The following is a 19,322-nucleotide window of genomic DNA, read 5'->3' as shown; positions in this document are numbered from 1 at the left end:
ATTAATTAAAACGTTGCAGCAGTTTATAGGAAATACCTGTGAAAGGCACGGTATCATTGACAAGGTGTTTAAGCCTCTAATGATCAATTTGACCCCCTCTGCAATGTATATGAATGTGTATGGCAGCTTTGACTTGTTTCAAATCCCCCAGCATTCCACATCAGCCTATATAGTTCCAAAAAGGTCATTTGAAGCTTTCTTATGAGCTGTGGCTAATATTGTATAACCCTTTAAAGCCTTTCCCTTCAAGATTTGACTACTTATATGGAGTTTACAAGGTGTACGGATTCCCTTATGAGCTGAACACAAATAGTACTACTGGTAAAAACCAGCTACAGTATATTTCTCTTTCGTTTTTTTTTTTGCTTCCAACTGATAATTAACCAACTCAAATAAAATATAACAATTAGATCTGTACCTTCGTCCTACACACTCATAATTGTTCTGAAACTCCGAAATTCCTGAAAATCAATTTGCTCCAAATGTGAACTCTGAATGATCCCACCTCTGGCTAGGGAGGAATCTTGCAAATCTGAACCCAATCTTTGCTTGAGCATTTTCATCCTACGGCAGTAAAAATATGATCAATTCCACAATTGGACTTCAACCAAAATATTAAATGCTCAAAATGATCAATGAATACCTTCATTCTCTTTTTTATATTCTCCTTTAAAACTTTCTGGAAAAATATAATTAAAAGTCACTTTTAAATAATAATAAATAATTATTCCTTCCACAAAATGACTTTATATTATTTTTATTTTTGGTCCCTCAACTAAAGTCATTAAAATATTCATGACAATAATTAATTAACTGCAAGTTGCATAAAAAATATCAATTGTAAGACAACTTTATTTAATTAATGAAAGTATTTCCTTTCCACTCACCAAAGCTGAAAAAGGGGACATCACAGTCCTCCCCTCCCAAAGATTTCTTGTCCTCAAACAATATCTACTCCATCACCAACTAACATTGGATGTGACTCTTTGAGATTCTAGGATCCCAAATAAGCCTAGAAGGTTTGTGAATCTTCTTGGTAGATATGCTATGTTGTATCACACTTGCAAATGGAACCTCCTCCAAACGTCTCACCAAAATTGCAGCAATCTTCTACAAGTGTGCAGTGAAATCCCCAAACACAGGATTTGTTCTCCCTTGTTTCCACTGCACAACACTAATAAACTCTGACAAGCTCACATAAATAATTTATATTTTCACCTTTAGAGTCTCTGTCTAATAGCCATCATCATGTGGAAGTTTGATGTGCTGTATTTGTTTTAAAGTCTGCTATCTTATATTTGTTTTAACGTTTGATATTTTGTATTTGTTTTAAAGATAAACTAGTAGCACCCTCAGCAAATTCACCTGTAGCGTTATGCAAATGAAAATTTGCTTGCTTAACCAAAGCTATGATGGGAACTTTGGAGCTTATAGCTTCCATTCTTCTAGTTGCCATTTGATTAGGTGGAGCGTGAGGAGTCTCCTTCAATGTCACTTCTTTCCCTTCATGCTAAAAACCAAATTCCATAGTCTAATTATTTTGAGAAATCTCACCCAGTAAATATAGCCATTGAACTCCAAGTATTATGTCAATCCCACCTAAAACAATAACATATAAATCATCACAAATTGTGTGCTCACCAATGAGGATGTTGAGATTACTGATCTTCTTACAAGAGATGGTAAACCCATCAGCTACTACCACATCAAAGCCTTCTAATTCATTCTCATGTAGATTCCTTTTCACCACTAAGCCCTCATTGATGTAATTATGAGTAGCACCCCCATCAAGAAGTACTATGACTCTACGTCAACACAAAACTCCTTGGAACCCGAAGAAATTATACGATTGTGCACCAGAAAGAAAAGCAAGTGTATCTCCCTTGGTACCCTTATCCATGAGATCCAATCGTTGACCTTGATCCTCTCCCAAAATTACTGGATCTATAGTTTCTTCCTCGTCAAAAGCCACCTCAACACAATGTATCTTCCCCTTTCCAAGGTATCTATGTCTTGTAGTCCATGGTTCCCTACATTGGAAACATTTCTTTCTTCTAAGTTCTTCCCTCGAGTCATTTTCTTTGTTTGTTTTGGATGGTAAGCTCGAAGGCTGAAGTTGAGATTCTTCTTTTTGAAAGGGCTTCTTTTGCTATTTTGCATGTAAATCCTCTAAATTGAATTTACTGTTAGGGGTAGAAAATTCCAAGTTACATGCACTCCTTATTGCATCAAGTAGAGTAAGTGAGTCAAATGCCTTAAGGCTTAAACCAACCACATAGTGGCCCTATTGATCCTTCCATAAAAAGGACTATCAATCTATGCTCAGAAATATCAGTGACCATAATTGAGAGTTTCTAGAATTCAGATACATAGGAGTCAATCGATCCCACCTTTCTGAATTGTGCCAATTCCCAGAAGTGCAGCTCCAAATCTTCTTTTATCAAATTTGTCAATCAATCTCTACGTGAAATCCGCATAAGTGATAGTGATAATATCATGTCCCCAGGTCACTAAACCAGGTACCAACACTCGTGAGCCTCCCAATCCAATTGAAGAGTGCAATACTTAATGGCTTTTGTCTCTAACATGGGGTTAAGCTAGAAATATGTGTCTACTTTATGCACCCACGAAAGTGCAGTATATTTGTTGGAAAAATCATAACTGGGAATGAACAACTTGACCACTTTATGTTGCAACTCCTGGTCAGGTCCTTGTCCACTATCTCCTCTAGGGCTATTCCTATACTTACCTAGAAAAAATGGCTGTACGAAATTTTTCCCTCAAATAGTCTACAAAACTTTCACCATCTCCATGCTAGCTTGCTTGTCCTCTTGGTTGTGTCTCTAAGAAATCAGGCATTAGATGCTTATATGTTGTTCTACTAGCAGCCCTAGAGTTGTTGTTGGCTAGATTATTAGTGTTACTAGCCTCTCCATGGTTGCCATTGTTTCCATTGTTGCCATTATTACCTGCATTGGTTGGTATTATTGTTTTGCATTGTCTGAAAGAACAGTTGAACCAATTGCTGTCCTCTGGCCAAGTCATTTAAAATTTTCATAATGCTAGGATTTTGTGGTTCATTCTTATCACCCATATTTCCTGGAATTCTCTCACCGAACAAATCTGCAATAGCAATTTCTTCTTCTATCTCCAACCATTCCGATGGATTGTTTGGCCCTCATCTAAAATAATACCAGTGAGGCCCTCCTGGGTGCATAAGAAATCTCTGTTATCATTAACTCGCACAAATCCCCACAGGCTAACATGATACATTGCTCTAATACTACTGTAATATTCCCTACTAGAATATTTTGATCAAACCTGCAACTGTATTGATGTCATCCAATTTATGAATCCAAAATACCTCAACTTCCACAAATTTATTGTATTGACATCACATCAAACAGTTTATATGCAATCCATCTGAAGATTTTTTGTCTACAATTGTTTATAACAGTTTGTCTAATTGTTTAAATTGTTGTATTTTGCATTACAAATTTATGTTCAACATTCATAAAATGTTTGAGGCATTATATCAAGATCGTCATTCATTTCAATTTGACTGAAAATAACAATGTAGGACATTACATCTTGCTGCTCCAAAGAAAAGAGATAGATATAATTTGTTTCTGACCTTAACTTAGCTATTGTAGCTTTCTGGGAAACATTCCTGCTAATGAATATAGTATGAGATTGCAGCCTTAGCTGCCCCAAACAGTTGTGCCCCCAATTGAAATCACCTTTAGCTGCAATGGTGGAGCAAATGAGTCCAAACAAGCATCAATTACCTTTTAATTTCCAATATCTATCCTTGCATATGCACATCAATCAGTTTGGAGGACCCCAGACTATCCATCGACCTCTCATTTGACTTTGACAAGGCTCAAATGCAAAATATTCAACATCCACTCAACATCTAATCAGCACCATAACTTCCCTTTAAAACTGTGCATATGTCACCATTTAGTTAAGCACCCTCATGGAGTGACTCACTAGCAATAGCACCTCCTATGAAAATGTTGCGGCAAGTCATAGGAAAGACCTATGAATGGCACAGTACTGTTCACAAGGCATTTAAACCTCTAATGATTCATTTGACCCCGTTTGTAATGCAAATGAATGTTTATGGAAGCTTTGACTTCTTTAAAATCCTTCAGCATCCCACTTCAGCCTGTATACTTCCAAAAAGGTGGTTTGAACCTTTCTTATGAGTTGTGACTAATACTTTCTAAGGATTTAAAGCCTTCCCTTCAAGCTTTGACTCCTTATAAGGACTTTACAAGGTGTAAGGCTTCCCTTATGAGCTGGACACAAATAGACAACTGGTACAAAATAGAAATAATATATTTCTCTTTCTCTTTTTGGCTTCCAACAAGTACAGCTGGTAACCAACCAACTCAAATAGAATATAATAATTAAATTTGTACATTCATCCTGCACACTTATAAAATGCTCTAAAGCTCCAGAATTCCAAAAAAGCAATTTGCTCCAAATGTGAACTCTGAATAAGCTCACCTCTGTAATTGGCTAGGGAGGGATCTTGCACCTTCAAACCCAATCTTCACCTGCAGGCTTTCATCCTTGGTGGTAAAAATCTGTTCAACTCCACAATTGGGATTTCAACCAAAATATTAAATGCTTGGAATGGCTAATGAATCCCTTCATCGTCTTCTTTATATTCTCATTTGGAACTTTAAGGAAAAATATTTTTAGAAATCACTTTCAAATAATTATAAATAATTCTTTCTCTCCACAAAATGACAATATTATTTTTATTTTTGGTCTCCCAACTAAAGTCATTAAATATTCACGATAATATTTAATCATATGCAAGTTGCCTTAAGATATCAATTTTAAGACAAATTCAGTTAAATAATTAAATTGTTTCCTTTCAACTCACTAAGAACAAAAAAGGGGACATTACAGAGAAGGGCATGAGGAAGACCTAGCCACAAGGACTGGAACATCAGATGGACCTAGAACCAAAGGACTTGGTTCTGAAGTCAAAGGTCCGCCTATAGACCCAAGGCCTAAATGGGAGTGGAGAAAGGGAAGAAGCGCATTGTGGGGATCAAGACATTGGAGGGACTTGGCACCAAGAACCCGATGCCAACATCCAAGGTTCTCTCACGAGGCATAGGTCTAGGAAAAGAGAAGAAGGAGAACGTGATAGATTTAAACCTGGGACAGCCATACATCACACCTTATTGCATTTTTAGCCTTCACTAGCCACGACAAATTCCTAAGCCACTTTTGCACTTGTCAAAGGTTTAACGAGTTTAGGAACCTCGAAACTCACTAACACCCATCTTCTTTGCTTCTATGCTATCGGAGATCAAAGGAGTTGTGAACATTGGAACTCCTTAACATCATTTCTTTCTTTGACAAAATTCATCATTGTCAGTGATTTGAAGGAACCCTAAACTTGTCAACAAGTTCAAGGAAATGTGAACTTGTCAACACTCCACATTTAGCTGATTTCACCTTTTCTCTAGTGGAGTGTTGTTTTTTACAATTCTTGAAGTTTGTCAAAGATTCAAAAGTTTTGTGGGGTTCTTCCCATAGTATGTTGGTTAAGTGATAATGTTGTTATTGTGACCACCAAGGTTCACCCCCAATAGGCCATTGTTATCCCAAGCTTGTGCCTTCACTAATTCAATGTGCTCACAGGTTTCAACCTAAGCATTGTAATATAGGGATGAGGTCCCCTTTTTGTGACTACATCAAAACTCATGTCAAGGATTTGAACCTAGTTCAAAACCAAGCAACAAGTGCCAATAGAGATTATGAAACCACTCCCAACCGTTGACAAAGACTTGAAGCTTCCCCAACACTTGGGAAATTCAAAAATTCTAAGTAGTTTTCACCACTCAAAACACATGAAGAAGATATGGGAAAGGCAAAAGAGCATACTTTGGGCCAAATTTGGCAAGGCCAATGGTCCATCAGAATTAGTTATCTATGATGGACAAACAAGGGAAGAGCAACAAAGAAGGAAGGATTGAACCAATTTTGCAAACTTTACTGATCTAGGTACTAACAAGTTCATGAGGGCTTTCCCACATTTCAAAACGTAAGTTACCAGGTTCTACATATTTGTGCCGAAATTGAGGCCAAGTACAGTTTTGGGCCTGATACGAGCTGGATTCGTCCCGGGGCACACATGGGAGCGAACCTAGATGTACCAAGGGTAACCCAGGCTTGTGGGTGCCCAAAAAACGGGGTCCATAGGTTAAAAAAACATTTTTTTAAAAACTTCAAAAACAATTTTTTAACATTTTATTTTTTCAAAACCCTAATTTTGCCCTAAAGATGCCTCTATTTTCTCTTTTCACTCATTCATCCCATTCTACTTGCATTTTTCACATTTTTTCTCTTCAAGAAGGTTTTGAACGTGATTGCATATTCCTTTGAAGGTGAAGGCTACAGAGGTGTGAGACACGCATCAAAGGCATAGGAATCGTTGGAGAAGGAAGATTTAGCCATCATGGTGAGTGAATCTTCATTTTTATTACAAGTTTTCAAGATTTGTTAAAGGTTTTTTGTTAAATTAAAGTTTTTTTTTTAAATTTAAAGAAGTTTTGAATATTTTTTTACACTTTGTATGCATAATAGAGGGCTATAATGCTGATTTTTTTTCTATAATATCAAGTTTTCCATTTTTTATTTTAGGTTTATTATTCATACATAATGGCTAGAAGTGAAAGTACAAATGCAAGCTCTAGTTCAGTTGCCCAAGCCCAAAATCAACAAAACACTTTTAAAATTGATGATTATTCACCACTTTGGCATTATATAACAATGATCAAGCAAATGCCTAGTGATGGGAGTTTTTTTGACTATGTAACCATTGTGGCATAGAGTATACCAGCTCATACTATTGAGTGAAAGGTCAATTTTGCATCCCTGGATGTGGAATAAAATTTTGTAAGGGGTCAGATGGCAAAGGGCTGCCAAAAGCTCTAATTATGGAATATATTAGACAACAACAAGAAGCCGACAAGAGAAGCAACAAACCAAAGACCGATCATCCTCTTCACAAAACAAGCTTGAAGAGGCCTCCTAGTAGTAGTGGCTCCACAAGACAGTCTGGCCCACATCCTTTCATGCCAATGCTACCACCTTCTGAACCAAAGACTATTGTAGTTACATGAAAAGAGGCCCATTGGATAGTGCCTTTAAAAATGAAATAAGAGAAGTTGCAGATCAGAGGGTTGCTCGTTGCATTTATGGCAATGGGCTTCCTTTCAACATTGTTAGATCACCTTATTTTCAAGACATAGTGCATATCCTTTGCAATACACATCCTGATTATGCTTATCCCAAGTACGAAAGGGTACAAACCACCTTATTGGGAAAGGAGAAAGCTTCCATAGAGACAAAATTGAGAGTCGTCAAAGATCGGAAATAGGTGTGTCGATGGAAAGATTGCGAAAATAGGCCATTGATCAATGTTATAGTAGTGTCCCCTAAAAGGGCGATGTTTTTGAAACCGATGGATTGTGAGAGGCCAATGAAAGATGCATGTTTCATTGCCAATATCCTCATAGAATCCATTGACATGGTGGGGGCTCAAAATGTTGTCCAAGTCATAATGGGCAATGTTAAATATTGTAGGGCAGATGGGTCTATAGTGGAGGGTACATATCGTCACATTCTTTGGAGACCATGTGTAGTCCACTCACTCAATTTGATCGTGCAAAAGATTGGCACATAGATTGGTTGAGTGAAACAAGTTTACACAGAGGGCAAGGAGATTCAAATGTTTGTGACTAATCATCACATGTCACAAACCATATTCAGAACCTTCTCCAAGTTGGAGTTGTTGAAGGTAATTTAAATTTTATTTTTATCTTTTATAGTTGATATATGAGGTGTAATTTATTATGCCATGTTAGGTTGTTGAAATACGATTTGCATCTCACACACTCGTCTTAAGAAGACTTGTGAAGGTGTGAGAGGCCTCAAGTGCTATGGTCATCAACACCTTGTGGAGTGTATGGAAGCAGTCAAACACAAAAAGAGCCCAAAAAGTAAGAGCATTGATCCTTGATGATAATTGGTGGGATCATGTGGAATAGGTTTTGAATTTCACCGAGCCCATCATGAGCATGATTAGGTATGCTAATACTGATCACCCATGTTTGGGTGAAATTTATGATGGCATGGACTAGATGGTGGAGAAAATAAGAGCAATAATAGAGGCCAAGGAACGTGACCCAATGGAAACATTTTTCAAAGTTGTGCAACAAATTGTTGTTGACCGTTGGAACAAGATGACCACCCCCTTACATCTCTTAGGATTGGCTTTGATGCCAAAGTTTTATAGCGTAGAGATGCTTGCATTGCCAAAGAAGGTGCCACCATATAGAGATGTGGAGGTTGCTACTGGATATAGGGTTGCATTTAGAAAGATATATTCAAATGAGGAGACTAGAAATATAGTCTTGAGGGAGTTTGGCCAATTCGTATCTACAAAATATCATGATATTGTAGCTCTTCAAGCTAGATATGGGATGGATGTTGTGGTGGTATGTATATGGTCAAGGCTCCATTTTCTTGCAGCCTCTTGCAATTAAAATTCTCTCTCAAGTATGTATCTTTTTATTTTGTATTTTGTATTTGTACTTTTTTTAGTTGGTATCAGCAAGGACATTACACAATTCTTCCCTTGGGACTCGGATGGACTAGTGTGTTTTTTTTTTGTTTCTGAGATTGCTTGGGGGCAAGCAATTTCAGGGAGGGCGGACTGTAATGTCCCCTTTTTGGAATGATATGGTTTATGATTGGATTAGCCTATTATTGGCCCTCGTAGGCTAAGACTGATGGTTAGAGGGTCCTAGTTGGCAGTGCAGGAGGCTTATTCCCATTCCAAAGGTCAGAAGTGTTCAGGATTGCTCTTCGTTTGGTTCAATTTGGCCTTCGTTTGACTTTGTTTGACACACTTACTATTTATAGTAAGTTAGTATTTGATCAAGAGGGACCCTTAATATTTCAAGGCAGTTGGATGCATAGTGGGAACAATGGTTGACCTCCAAGTTCAAACGGGACAGAGAGATAATGAGTAATTGATGAGATATTAAAATTATAATGGCATTTAATTTTATTATTTGCTAATGATTATATTATAAAGTTATTATTTAACTTTAAAAAATGTCATTAAGAGTGAGGATATGTTGACATAAGGTGGGGGTTAAAATGTATTTAAGTCATTTTCATAAAGTGACTTTATAAATTGACAATATAAAGTTACTTTAATTCATGAATCTCTCCAGCTTGTTCGAGAAGCTACTTCATAAGGAGGAATTAAAAGTAAAGAATGTTTTATCCCACATTGCTAAAAGTACAAGCATTCGCCGACTTGAGAAGCTATATAAGCAAGACTATCCTTTCATTTGAGGCATGTTATGAGAATATTATATTGAGTTGTTCCTCCATTGTTTCTGATATTCAGTGACTGGATTGTTCTAAGGATGAAGTCCCTTGGATTTCTTGGTGTTGGACGGAAACCCAATCACCATTCTGAGGTGGTTTCACTCAGGAATCACTATGGAGTTTATTGCAAGTCTTGATTCATGTTTTTAGCATAATGGCAGCTAGGGTCTGCAATCAAATTCATATTATCAGCTGCATATTTATCCCAGAATGTTACAGCAGGGTTTGAGAGCAAATTAAAAGGGCAAACATTGCAGATTGAAGACTCCTTAACAAGCAGACCTGTATTCTTCATTGGCAGCCATTGTTGATCAGATTTCAAGTTTTTCTTATTGCTGCTATAGTGACACGTGAACAGTAAAACGCTACAGTACTTTGGCATCAAGGAGTGTTCATTGCATGAGTTAATGTTGCCACCACTTCATCGGATATGGGCACTTATTTACATCAGGTTCTTCATGTCTTTTAGATGTAGTTTGCATTGTCATATCAATCATAATAGCTTGCCGTAAATGCACATTAGTTTACATGCCAAGTGTTTGTAAAAATGCTACTTGGCTGTAGGTATGCATTTTACCTCTGGACTCATGTATTTGCATTTGAAAAGAGTAAAAACAAGTGCATTTCATTCTCAGCTCATTGTTGGATCTTTTGACATTCATTTCAAAGCAGTTGCATCATTTCTACTTGATTTTAAGAGCATACACAGCAAACTGAAATTCCTATCAGCAAGCTACAACTTCGCATACAAAGTGTTTGACAATATTCCTTGGGGTTCAAATAAGCAAAACAGGGTCAAATTAGCCAAGGGATATTACAGAGTGAGACAAATACCTCAAACATAACTTAATCAAACTAAGAACAATGTTCTTGGTATTTCTTGGTAGCACCCCTAATGGGGTTCTAGGGGCAACGTCCCTAGCAAGGTCAAGGGGCAGTGCCCCTGGCGTGTTACCTGTTGCAATACAAGGCAAGGTCAAGGAGCAATGCCCCTAGTGTGTTCCCTGCTGCATACAAGGCAAGGTCGAGGGGCAGAGCCCCCACCACCAAGCCCTGAAGACCTTCAAAACCACATAAACCTTCATGGCGTCACCATTTTCATATTATTTTGCAAATCATAGAGGGGCATGTCATAGACCAAACCAGCATTTAAAGGTTGTAAGATTTTTATTAAAATGAAACTAAACTGGTCAAGTCTACACTACTAGACTTGCCTAGAATCAGCAAGTCTAGCCAGTACTCAATAGATGAGTCTCCTAGAGTCATCGAGTCTAGGTGAGTCCTGGCAAGTCTTGTAACACTGGTTTCAATAATAGAGTTTTTCAAATTCAAGGGATTAGCATATTGTCCTACTGAGGTGAGAGCAGATTCATCATTGTTAGGGTTTCAAAAGATCCAAAGTTTTGCCATATTTCAAAAGATCCACCAGTTGCTCCATAATTTTGAAAATCACTTCTGTGTAAATTTCTATTTTTGCAACAAATGCATCTAGCAATTGCTATTTATGGCATTCTATTTTTAGGGGATAGATATGAAGCCTATTCTAGGCTAGTTGTATTTTATCAATTGTTTTAAAAATTGGTTTGCTTTGTAGTAGTTTTATTTCCACTTTCCCTACTATAAGGATAGACCCACTCTAAAGCAGTACATTTTTGGGGTATTTTGTTATTGTCTTTAAATCCTCAAACATTATCCTTTGTAAGCCTATAAATAAGTGCCTTGAGCACATATGTTAAAAGTTGGGATTATGGTGCAGGATTGTCATTTTGTTGAAATGATTGTATGTAATTTCATGAAGCAAATCAAAACAAGATTATATTTGGTGAAGCTCTGCATTGGCAAAGTATGTTTATTTAAATTGTAGCGTTACTACAGTTTAATTATTTACTTCTAAAAATTGTGAGATTTTCATCTATTTAATTCTCCCATGTTGATGTAGAACTATTTGTCTTTATTTCAGCCAGTTAGTAAGCATCCATTCATTTTCCTTTCAAACCCTTGTTTGCATTAAATTACTAGTTTGATGCAGGTATCTAAGGCAAAAGCATAAGCAGTTAGCAATTTTCACTCATGCAAAACCCACCAATCAAAAATCTTGTATAGTGTGCATACTTGTAAAACTTGTCTATGGTTTTAATCTAGGGTTGATTTTAGATTTAATTAGGTCTCAGGGAGGTTCCCCCTTACAATTTATTTAACGGTTATAAATTGGAATAAGAGACAACTCACTCTTGCAAGGAGAACCAGTGTTCCACAAGGACATGGGTCCAAGTGATGTCCCATACATCCTAGGGACTTGGGTGATGCAATGGATATTCCCCCATCTCACAAACTTGGAGAAACACTAGGGATAACACAAATAGTTAAAGTTGTTCTCCATCCAGTCCCTAATCATCTCACAGCTCTCTTCAAAATTCCAGCCTCAATGTAAGAGGAATTGATGGCAATCTAAAGAAAGTTTTTATGGCAAGGGACTGAGAACACCTTCTATCATTCTTTGAATGCATGGAAAACATAAATAAATCATATAAAAATTGGGGTTTATCAAAAACATTAGACCTTTCAATCAGGCATTCTCCATCAAGCTAGCCTGATGATTTCAACTATCAGAAAATCAGCTTTGTGCCTCTCATTTTCCAAATATATCTTATCCTCCTTAATGTTTAACCAACCCAAGTCTTTAATAAAGTATATTAAAAAAGAAGTGACCAAGCTCTTAAAAACAAATCAAGAAATACTGAGAGGAGGGGAGGAATCAGTATTTCTTTTAACAAATAAATCAAAGGAAAGAGCTGAACAAACATTCACGAAGATGACACAGTTTTATCTCGTGGAAAACCCTCTCGGGTAAAAAACCACGGTGCAAAATGTCTATTATAATAAAAATGGGCTCCAACCCTAAATACAATGGAGAGCACCAACTCTCTGAAAGCTCCAACTCTCTGCTAAACTGAAGCACCAACTCCAGACAGTGTTCAAGAACAAGTTTTGATGAAATCTTTCTGAAATACTATGAATAGATGTACCAATGACATACTGCAATAAAAAATATCGTTCAGCTTCTGAGATAAAAGATTGCTCAGAATTAACATTAAGCTCCTTCAAAGACTAACAATTCATTTACTCCCAATACTGCGATACACAGGTTTTGAAAAATCTGTGGATAGGTATGACTGTAGAACTTTGTTTCAAATACCAACCTCTGAAAAAAAAACTTTCAAAACTTCAAAGATAGACCTCTAGTCATATCGAGACAAGTTCTGTATATAAAGAAGTATTCAGCTTTAACTCTGGAAAGCATATATGTATAAATCAGAAGAACGTCTTTGCCATTTTATAAAATATCTTCATCTTCTTCGAACTAGTAATTATGTACTCAAACTTTTACTGTTCACAGATTTTCTCCAAAAACAAAGGAATAAAAGCATAAGAGAAAAACAATTCTTCCCACAATCAACAATACTTCAATGGTCCAGTCACAGCACTAACTCCTTCAAATGCACTTCATGCAGTTCACCACCTTCAACAAAACTGAAGATTACATAAAAATCGACAACACAAAAATTTCCTGAGCCTCCTACCAAAAACTTCTTCACCTGTAATTCCCTCATAATAACCTGCAAAATTCTGATCAGCCATCGATGTGTTTAAAATATCAAACACCTGACCACGAAGAATTTGAAGGCATGTCTCCACAAAAAACAGCTCTCGAATCCAAACAAAACATTGCACTAACTTTCTGGAATGGAGTCAACAACTGGATTAAAAAAACGACCTCAGATTGCAAAAGAAAAGAAAACGGCTTTGCCAGCAGTGTTAGAGAACGGCTTTTAGCAGCAGACGTCACCGCACATCCCACTTCCTCTGCAAACTTAGCCACTTCATTTTCTTGTAGGCATAGTAAGGAGTTTCATTGCAAAAAAAAAAAAAAAAGAATCGAACACGTATACCTCATGGCTATGTCCAGCACAAAAAAAATGGACACCAAACAAAAACAACTCTTGCCAAAACAAGACGAAGCATCATTCAAAAACGAGGCACAAATGAGCTTAAAAATTTCCTGACAGCACCTGTTGAAGAAACACCTGTCCAACCCTCTCAGCAAGACAAAAACGATGCTTCCAAAACACAGTTCCATTTTCAAAACAACTGCCAAACACGTGTTCTTTGAAAGACACTTTCAAAAAAAAAACAATGAGAAAGAACATCAAAGTTGGCACGAAACCATTCATATTCACTGCTTCCAGCAAAGAAGACAGATTTGTCGATACAGATTACAAAATCTGATGTGTCTTAAAAGCTGACAGACTTGCTGAAGAAGACACACAAACAGGTACCTTAACCAACCAAGAGAACAAACAAACACCTCAAGCTCATCAAGCTGCACCAGTCTCTTATAATCTAACAAACTTGACATCAATGACAATATGCTCATCAGCTCTGACTTGCACTAACTTCGTAAGCAACAATTGAAAATAAGTCAGATATTGGAGCAGAGTTGGAACAAAAAATAGCCACTTTCATTCCCTGCACTTCCACAACCACAACTGCAGCAAAACATTCAAGGTACAAGATAAACAACAATGGACACCACTTTCTCTAGAATAAACACATTCTAACGTCAACCCTAGCAAATAGATGGATTTGGGTCACAAAGCCTTCAGCATCTGTGCTGTTGCCTCTCCCTAGGCTCTATTCGATTGTCTTGATTTTCCCTCATATTAAAAGTGAAACCAAATCTGGCTCAAAACTAAACACTGCCTTTGGCCAATAAGTCATGGAAAGATCCTAACAACAGACCAAGTTCAGAAAAGGTGGTGGATGGGGCTAAATGTATGCCCAAATTTTGACAAACAGAAAAAACAATGGACCAGTAATTGAAATGTTGCTCTGCACGGCACATTTGGAGTGAGTTAACAACACCATTCCACTAGAAAATATCAAAATGAAAATAGAGAGTCAAAATGCTGTACAAATGGACACCATTCAATTTCAACATAAATCTACTCATAACATTGCAAAAGATGTAGAGTCAAAAATTGCACACTTCACGCTTTTCACTTTAAATGGATTTTTGATACAAATGGCAAAGTAGGCTGAACGTTTTTGAAATAGGGTTTACGGTTAGGGTATTTTAATTTTCTTTGTTTTACTTTAAATAGATATCTTTTAGAAGTCAATTAATTAACCAGTCTTTTTTTAAATTCATACTCCAATGAGGATTAAGGTAAAAGCATAGAGCTGCCCCTAAAATAGTAATCCTATGCTTCATGGTGGAATGACACTGTTTTAGGGCCAGCTGATGCTTAAACTCTTTTAGGTGTAAGTAAAATACATTTTTTCAAATTCCTATGCATTATTTTATAATTAGTATTTTTATAAGATTAACATTTATTTTATTTATATGCATTATTTTTGACATTAAGTAAGAAAATTAGTTTCTTTTGCCTGTTTTTACAACTAGTACATTGTTATTTAGTTGCCAAGTTTTTCTCATTTTAAACTCAAACAATAGAATCTCATTCATACTTTTACAATGCCATGTAAATGGAACGTTACTAACTTAATATGATACCATCATGCAAGGAATTTTGTCTTTTTAAGGATTTTTAAGGCACTACTATCATACTATCCCTGTGGGCTATATATTTCTGTCCCATTGACACACTTTTGTCCATCTCAAAATTAAGCCATCTTCTTTCCTTCTTAAGACAGGATTTCATCCAACCTGCAAGCTTCTCTTCAACACAAGAAATTATAATTGTAGGACAATAACAACTTCAAAAATTAGATTGTTGTCTATCTAACTCAAATCTAGCTTTTCTGTGCTGCCACACTGCTTCTGTCAATTTTAGTGCCTTCAGTTGCCCAGTATGAACAACATATAACAAAATCTGGGAAATAGGGCATGTTGAAAGTATCTGATGTGTTAACAACATTTTTGGAATTTCAACATTACGATTAACAAACAACAAATTGAATTTCCAAAAAGTACAAAAATGTGGCTTCATGAAATAACCAGAATAAAATTGTAAAAGAATTCAGTATTTGCCTTTGTTCTAACAATAATAGGAACCAAGCTTAAAACATGAAGAAAATGCTTATGACTTACTTCACGTGCTATATGCACAGCCATGTCGGTACTTAAATTAAGATGGGCATTGCCTAAATGTTTCAAGATCCATCCTGGCAGTTTTGAACGCTTATCATGCCGACTGTATCTGCAAATAAATTTAAAACATTCCCACATTGACATCTTAATACAGGATTGGCAATTCCTACATACCTATACAATAATAAACAAGTGCAGCAACTACAAGCAAATAAAGCAGTAACATAGTATTATCACTAGCTGTAGGGTTCTCCAAGGTAAGAAAGACGGAATAACTCTCTTGGTAGATGAGTGACAAGTGAGATCAGTAGGAGCAGAGATGGATGATTTGAATAATGGAAACCCTAAATGGGTAGAGGCAGAAGCTGTGGATGCTCAGAGCAAAGCACAGCATGGGAGTAAGGAAAATGTAGTGACTCTTGCACAGCTGGAAATCAGAATGAACAAGGGAAAAAAGTGGCATGTCATTTGCAGAGGACTGCTGGAGCAGAAAAAGTGGCTCCATGGTCCCCCCCCCTGTAAACTGGATGGAGAGATCTCAAAGCCTGATTTGGATCCTATGCAGAAAGTAACTAGGATGAGAAAGCAAAAAATCTTATGCAGCAGCTGCAAAAGGGCAGACCTTAGAAACGGACATTAAAAGAAGGTGGTATCCAGCTGCCAGGTGTTTCTGGGTGGAAACGTGAGGTATAAGATTGCATGAAAGATGCCCATTTTGAAGCTTGAGGAAGAAATGAAAAAAGATTTGGAACATTACAAGGGTATGGCATTGATTTGTGGATTTAGTTCCCTGTGTCCCAGTCTTCCAGAGCTCAATGCTTGGGTAAATTATAACTAAGTGCCTTCTCTAGAATCTTTGATTTTAAATTATATTTTATACTTATGCATAAGGTTTTATTGTGGTAGTTTGTGATTCTAAAAATGATACAGGTAGGATTCCAGAGAAAAGAAAGGCCCGTGGATCTAGGATATGCTTACCTTATTTTTGAGTACCCAGTTCCCAGAATTCAACCCAATGAAAGAAAAATTTCAAATTTTTCGTGTTACGAAAGATTGCTAAATTTGTCTCTCCATTTTTTGAAGTCTTCTAAATTGAAAAGTGTTGGCAATTGCCATGCTCCTTTCCAAGCATAAGTCATTGGAAGACCCTTAGCCTATAATTCTAATTTTCTGTAGGCTATTGGGGCAATGCAAGGGAATTAATTTAATAATTGAAGTGTTAAAAAAGTAACTTTATGCTATATTCACAAAAACAACTTATGTTTTATTCATAAAGTCATAAGATAATAATACTATATTCCCTCAAACTGCCTATAAAAGGAGTTCATCATTGAAGAAGGTTATTAATTAATGAAACCACAACCCTATTTCAAAGCTTGAACATTTTGTCCATCTCCACTCTCAAGGAGAAAAAGCCTTTGGTGCAAAATTATGGAGGTCAAAAACCCTCTCTGTTTCATCTTCCTTATGGATGATGAAAACCCCCATCAAGCCTTTGCTGATTCCATTTACGGATCACAGTTCTACTGAAGATTGAAGTTTGTATTCAATTTCAAAAAATTTGAGGATCTTGAAGATTTCCAATTACAATTGTCTTTCCTTCCAGTTTAGTGATATTCAGACTTCAATGAGTTTATATTTTTTAATCACTTTGGATGGTTCCAAAATAAAATATCATATGTGACTGATAAATATATCAGTTGGCTGTACCATCTATTCTTATCGTATTCAATCCATACTATTTGATAAGATGTTATTTATTAATTGATGAAGCTACAAATTTCTTGAACAATAATGTTGAAGCTAGGGAAGGTGTTTGTACAAACTTAAAATGAACCACAACACCTTGAAAAGGGGAGATCGTCCCTTAATGATTTAAAATCTTCATCTAAATATTTTGTCATAGTTTATCATATTGTGCCCTGTACGAAAAGACACGAGTTTGTTTTACATATGATTGGTAGTCATACAAATCAAAAGGGAGATTATATCTTTTGTTTGAAATGCTTTATATGAAGGGTAGCCAACCTCAAATATAGTCAAAAAACATTATGGAGCTGCTGCTTCACCTTGGGAACTAGCTGCAGCTTTGGGAAAGCATTTTTTATTTTCTTTGGTGTGCCATACATTTTTGCTGATCGGAGTTTCAAGAAGTTCAACACTTTTGCTGATCAGAGGTTCAAGAAGTTCCAGACTTTCGCTGATTAGAGTTTCAAGAAGTTTCACACTCTTCCCACACCAAGGTGGCGGACTTAGAGACATGTTTGCATTTTCCCTTGGTGGAGTTATATGAATTTCTCCATTTTTGTCTTCCAAAGTGGCAGAGCTCATCAAAGATAACATTTTTCCTTCTTGTGCATAGCAGACTTTGTGAAGATTTTTATTTTATTTTTTAACTCAAGGGTATCCCTGCGACCCAACCCAGCGCCCAGTCTGCCTTGCCTTGGTCGGTCTTACTGCCAAGTTAAGGCCAAGAAGGGGTGAGCTGAGGCAAGACTAGTCCCCTGCGGATACATGCAATCACCCGCAAACCACATGTAGCAGACAAACCCGAGCCTTGACTTTGTGAAGATTTTACACTCTCCACTCAAGAGGGGTGGAGTCTAGGAAGGTTTTACATTTCCACACCAGCAAGTAGTGGAGTTTCACAAAGTTTTCATTTTTGTCACCTCACCAACATAGCGGGATTTTTTGCATTTCCCCACTTTCGTACTCAAAAGGGTGGCAGAGTTTGAGGCTGCTCAACATTTGTTTTGTTAACCCTTTCATTCGGAATTACAAGGAGGCATAACAATTGCAAGTGGAAACCAAACCCTATTCAATAGTTTGTGGTGGAAATCAAGGCCTCATCAACATTTTAATTGAAATTGCAAGGAATGCAACATTTAAACATTTTGCCAAAGATTGCAACATTTTGTAATAAAATTTCAAACAAATTTTGAACAATTAATACCAAGGTTGTATGTAACACTTGCAATTCTTGACCGAAGCACAAGTAATTTTCCACTTGAATGTAACATTTCAACTTACATTTTCGCACCCTCAAGAATTTTGACAACATTTCTTACATTTTGCAAGCCTTGACAACAGTGACAACATATCAACAATATTGACAAGATTCTATCATGTTAACAACCTTCGCAACAACTTTTGACAACATTGCAATATTAACAAGACCTTGCCATTTCATCACCAAACAACATTATTTGACTCAATCATACCCTAAGGATGAACTTTGCACTCTTAAGACTCACTCCACCTCGGACTAACAAAACTAAACCCTCCCACAAGCAAAGGCTAAAAAACTAAGCAACTAATACCAAGCTAAACAAACTAAGCAAAACAACTACCCTAAAAAGCAAAAAGTGGGGGTCCCCATTTGCAATGGAGCGATGTGTGAAAACGTCACAATAGGGACGTTTCTTCTTGTTGTCTAGCTTTGCGTGCACTTTTAGTGTTTGATTTTCCAACTTCATCAAGTCTAACATCTTTTAATGTCTCCACCTTCTAGTTTTCGCCTTGAAAAAAGTTTTCATCTTCTAATAAAGTTTCAATTTCTTCTTATGAGGGAGTTTCTTTTTTAATTATTGCAGGCAAAACAAATTCAACAGATTCTAAAATGTATGCCCTTTCCCACCTTAATGTTTGGAATCTCCATATCAATACCTTGGAAAACATCAAATTTTGCAAATTTCTCAATTGGACTCAATTATCAACCAATGCTGCTTGTGTCCTTTGTGATTTCGTAGAATACATCCCCTCAATGTGAAATTTT

At 36.6% G+C, this 19,322-nt stretch overlaps 1 protein-coding gene across 3 annotated transcripts in view; it reads right to left on the bottom strand.

Moving 5' to 3' along the window:
• Window positions 1-19,322, bottom strand: part of LOC131079979 (general transcription and DNA repair factor IIH helicase subunit XPD) — a 163,106-nt gene that overhangs the window by 13,394 nt on the left and 130,390 nt on the right. For all 3 annotated transcript variants that reach the window (XR_009114101.2, XR_009114102.2, XM_058018029.2), the window contains exon 11: window positions 15,548-15,656. Coding sequence is in view for 1 of the 3 variants with exons in the window: in XM_058018029.2 (XP_057874012.2) it covers window positions 15,548-15,656 (109 nt within the window). In the remaining 2 variants the exon portion in view is untranslated. The remainder of the gene's footprint in view (window positions 1-15,547; window positions 15,657-19,322) is intronic.

The sequence above is a fragment of the Cryptomeria japonica genome, chromosome 10 (genome assembly GCF_030272615.1).
Source record: "Cryptomeria japonica chromosome 10, Sugi_1.0, whole genome shotgun sequence".
Lineage (NCBI taxonomy): Eukaryota > Viridiplantae > Streptophyta > Pinopsida > Cupressales > Cupressaceae > Cryptomeria > Cryptomeria japonica.
The sequence above is the reverse complement of the archived record's forward strand: the minus strand, read 5'-3'. Positions and strand labels throughout refer to the sequence as shown.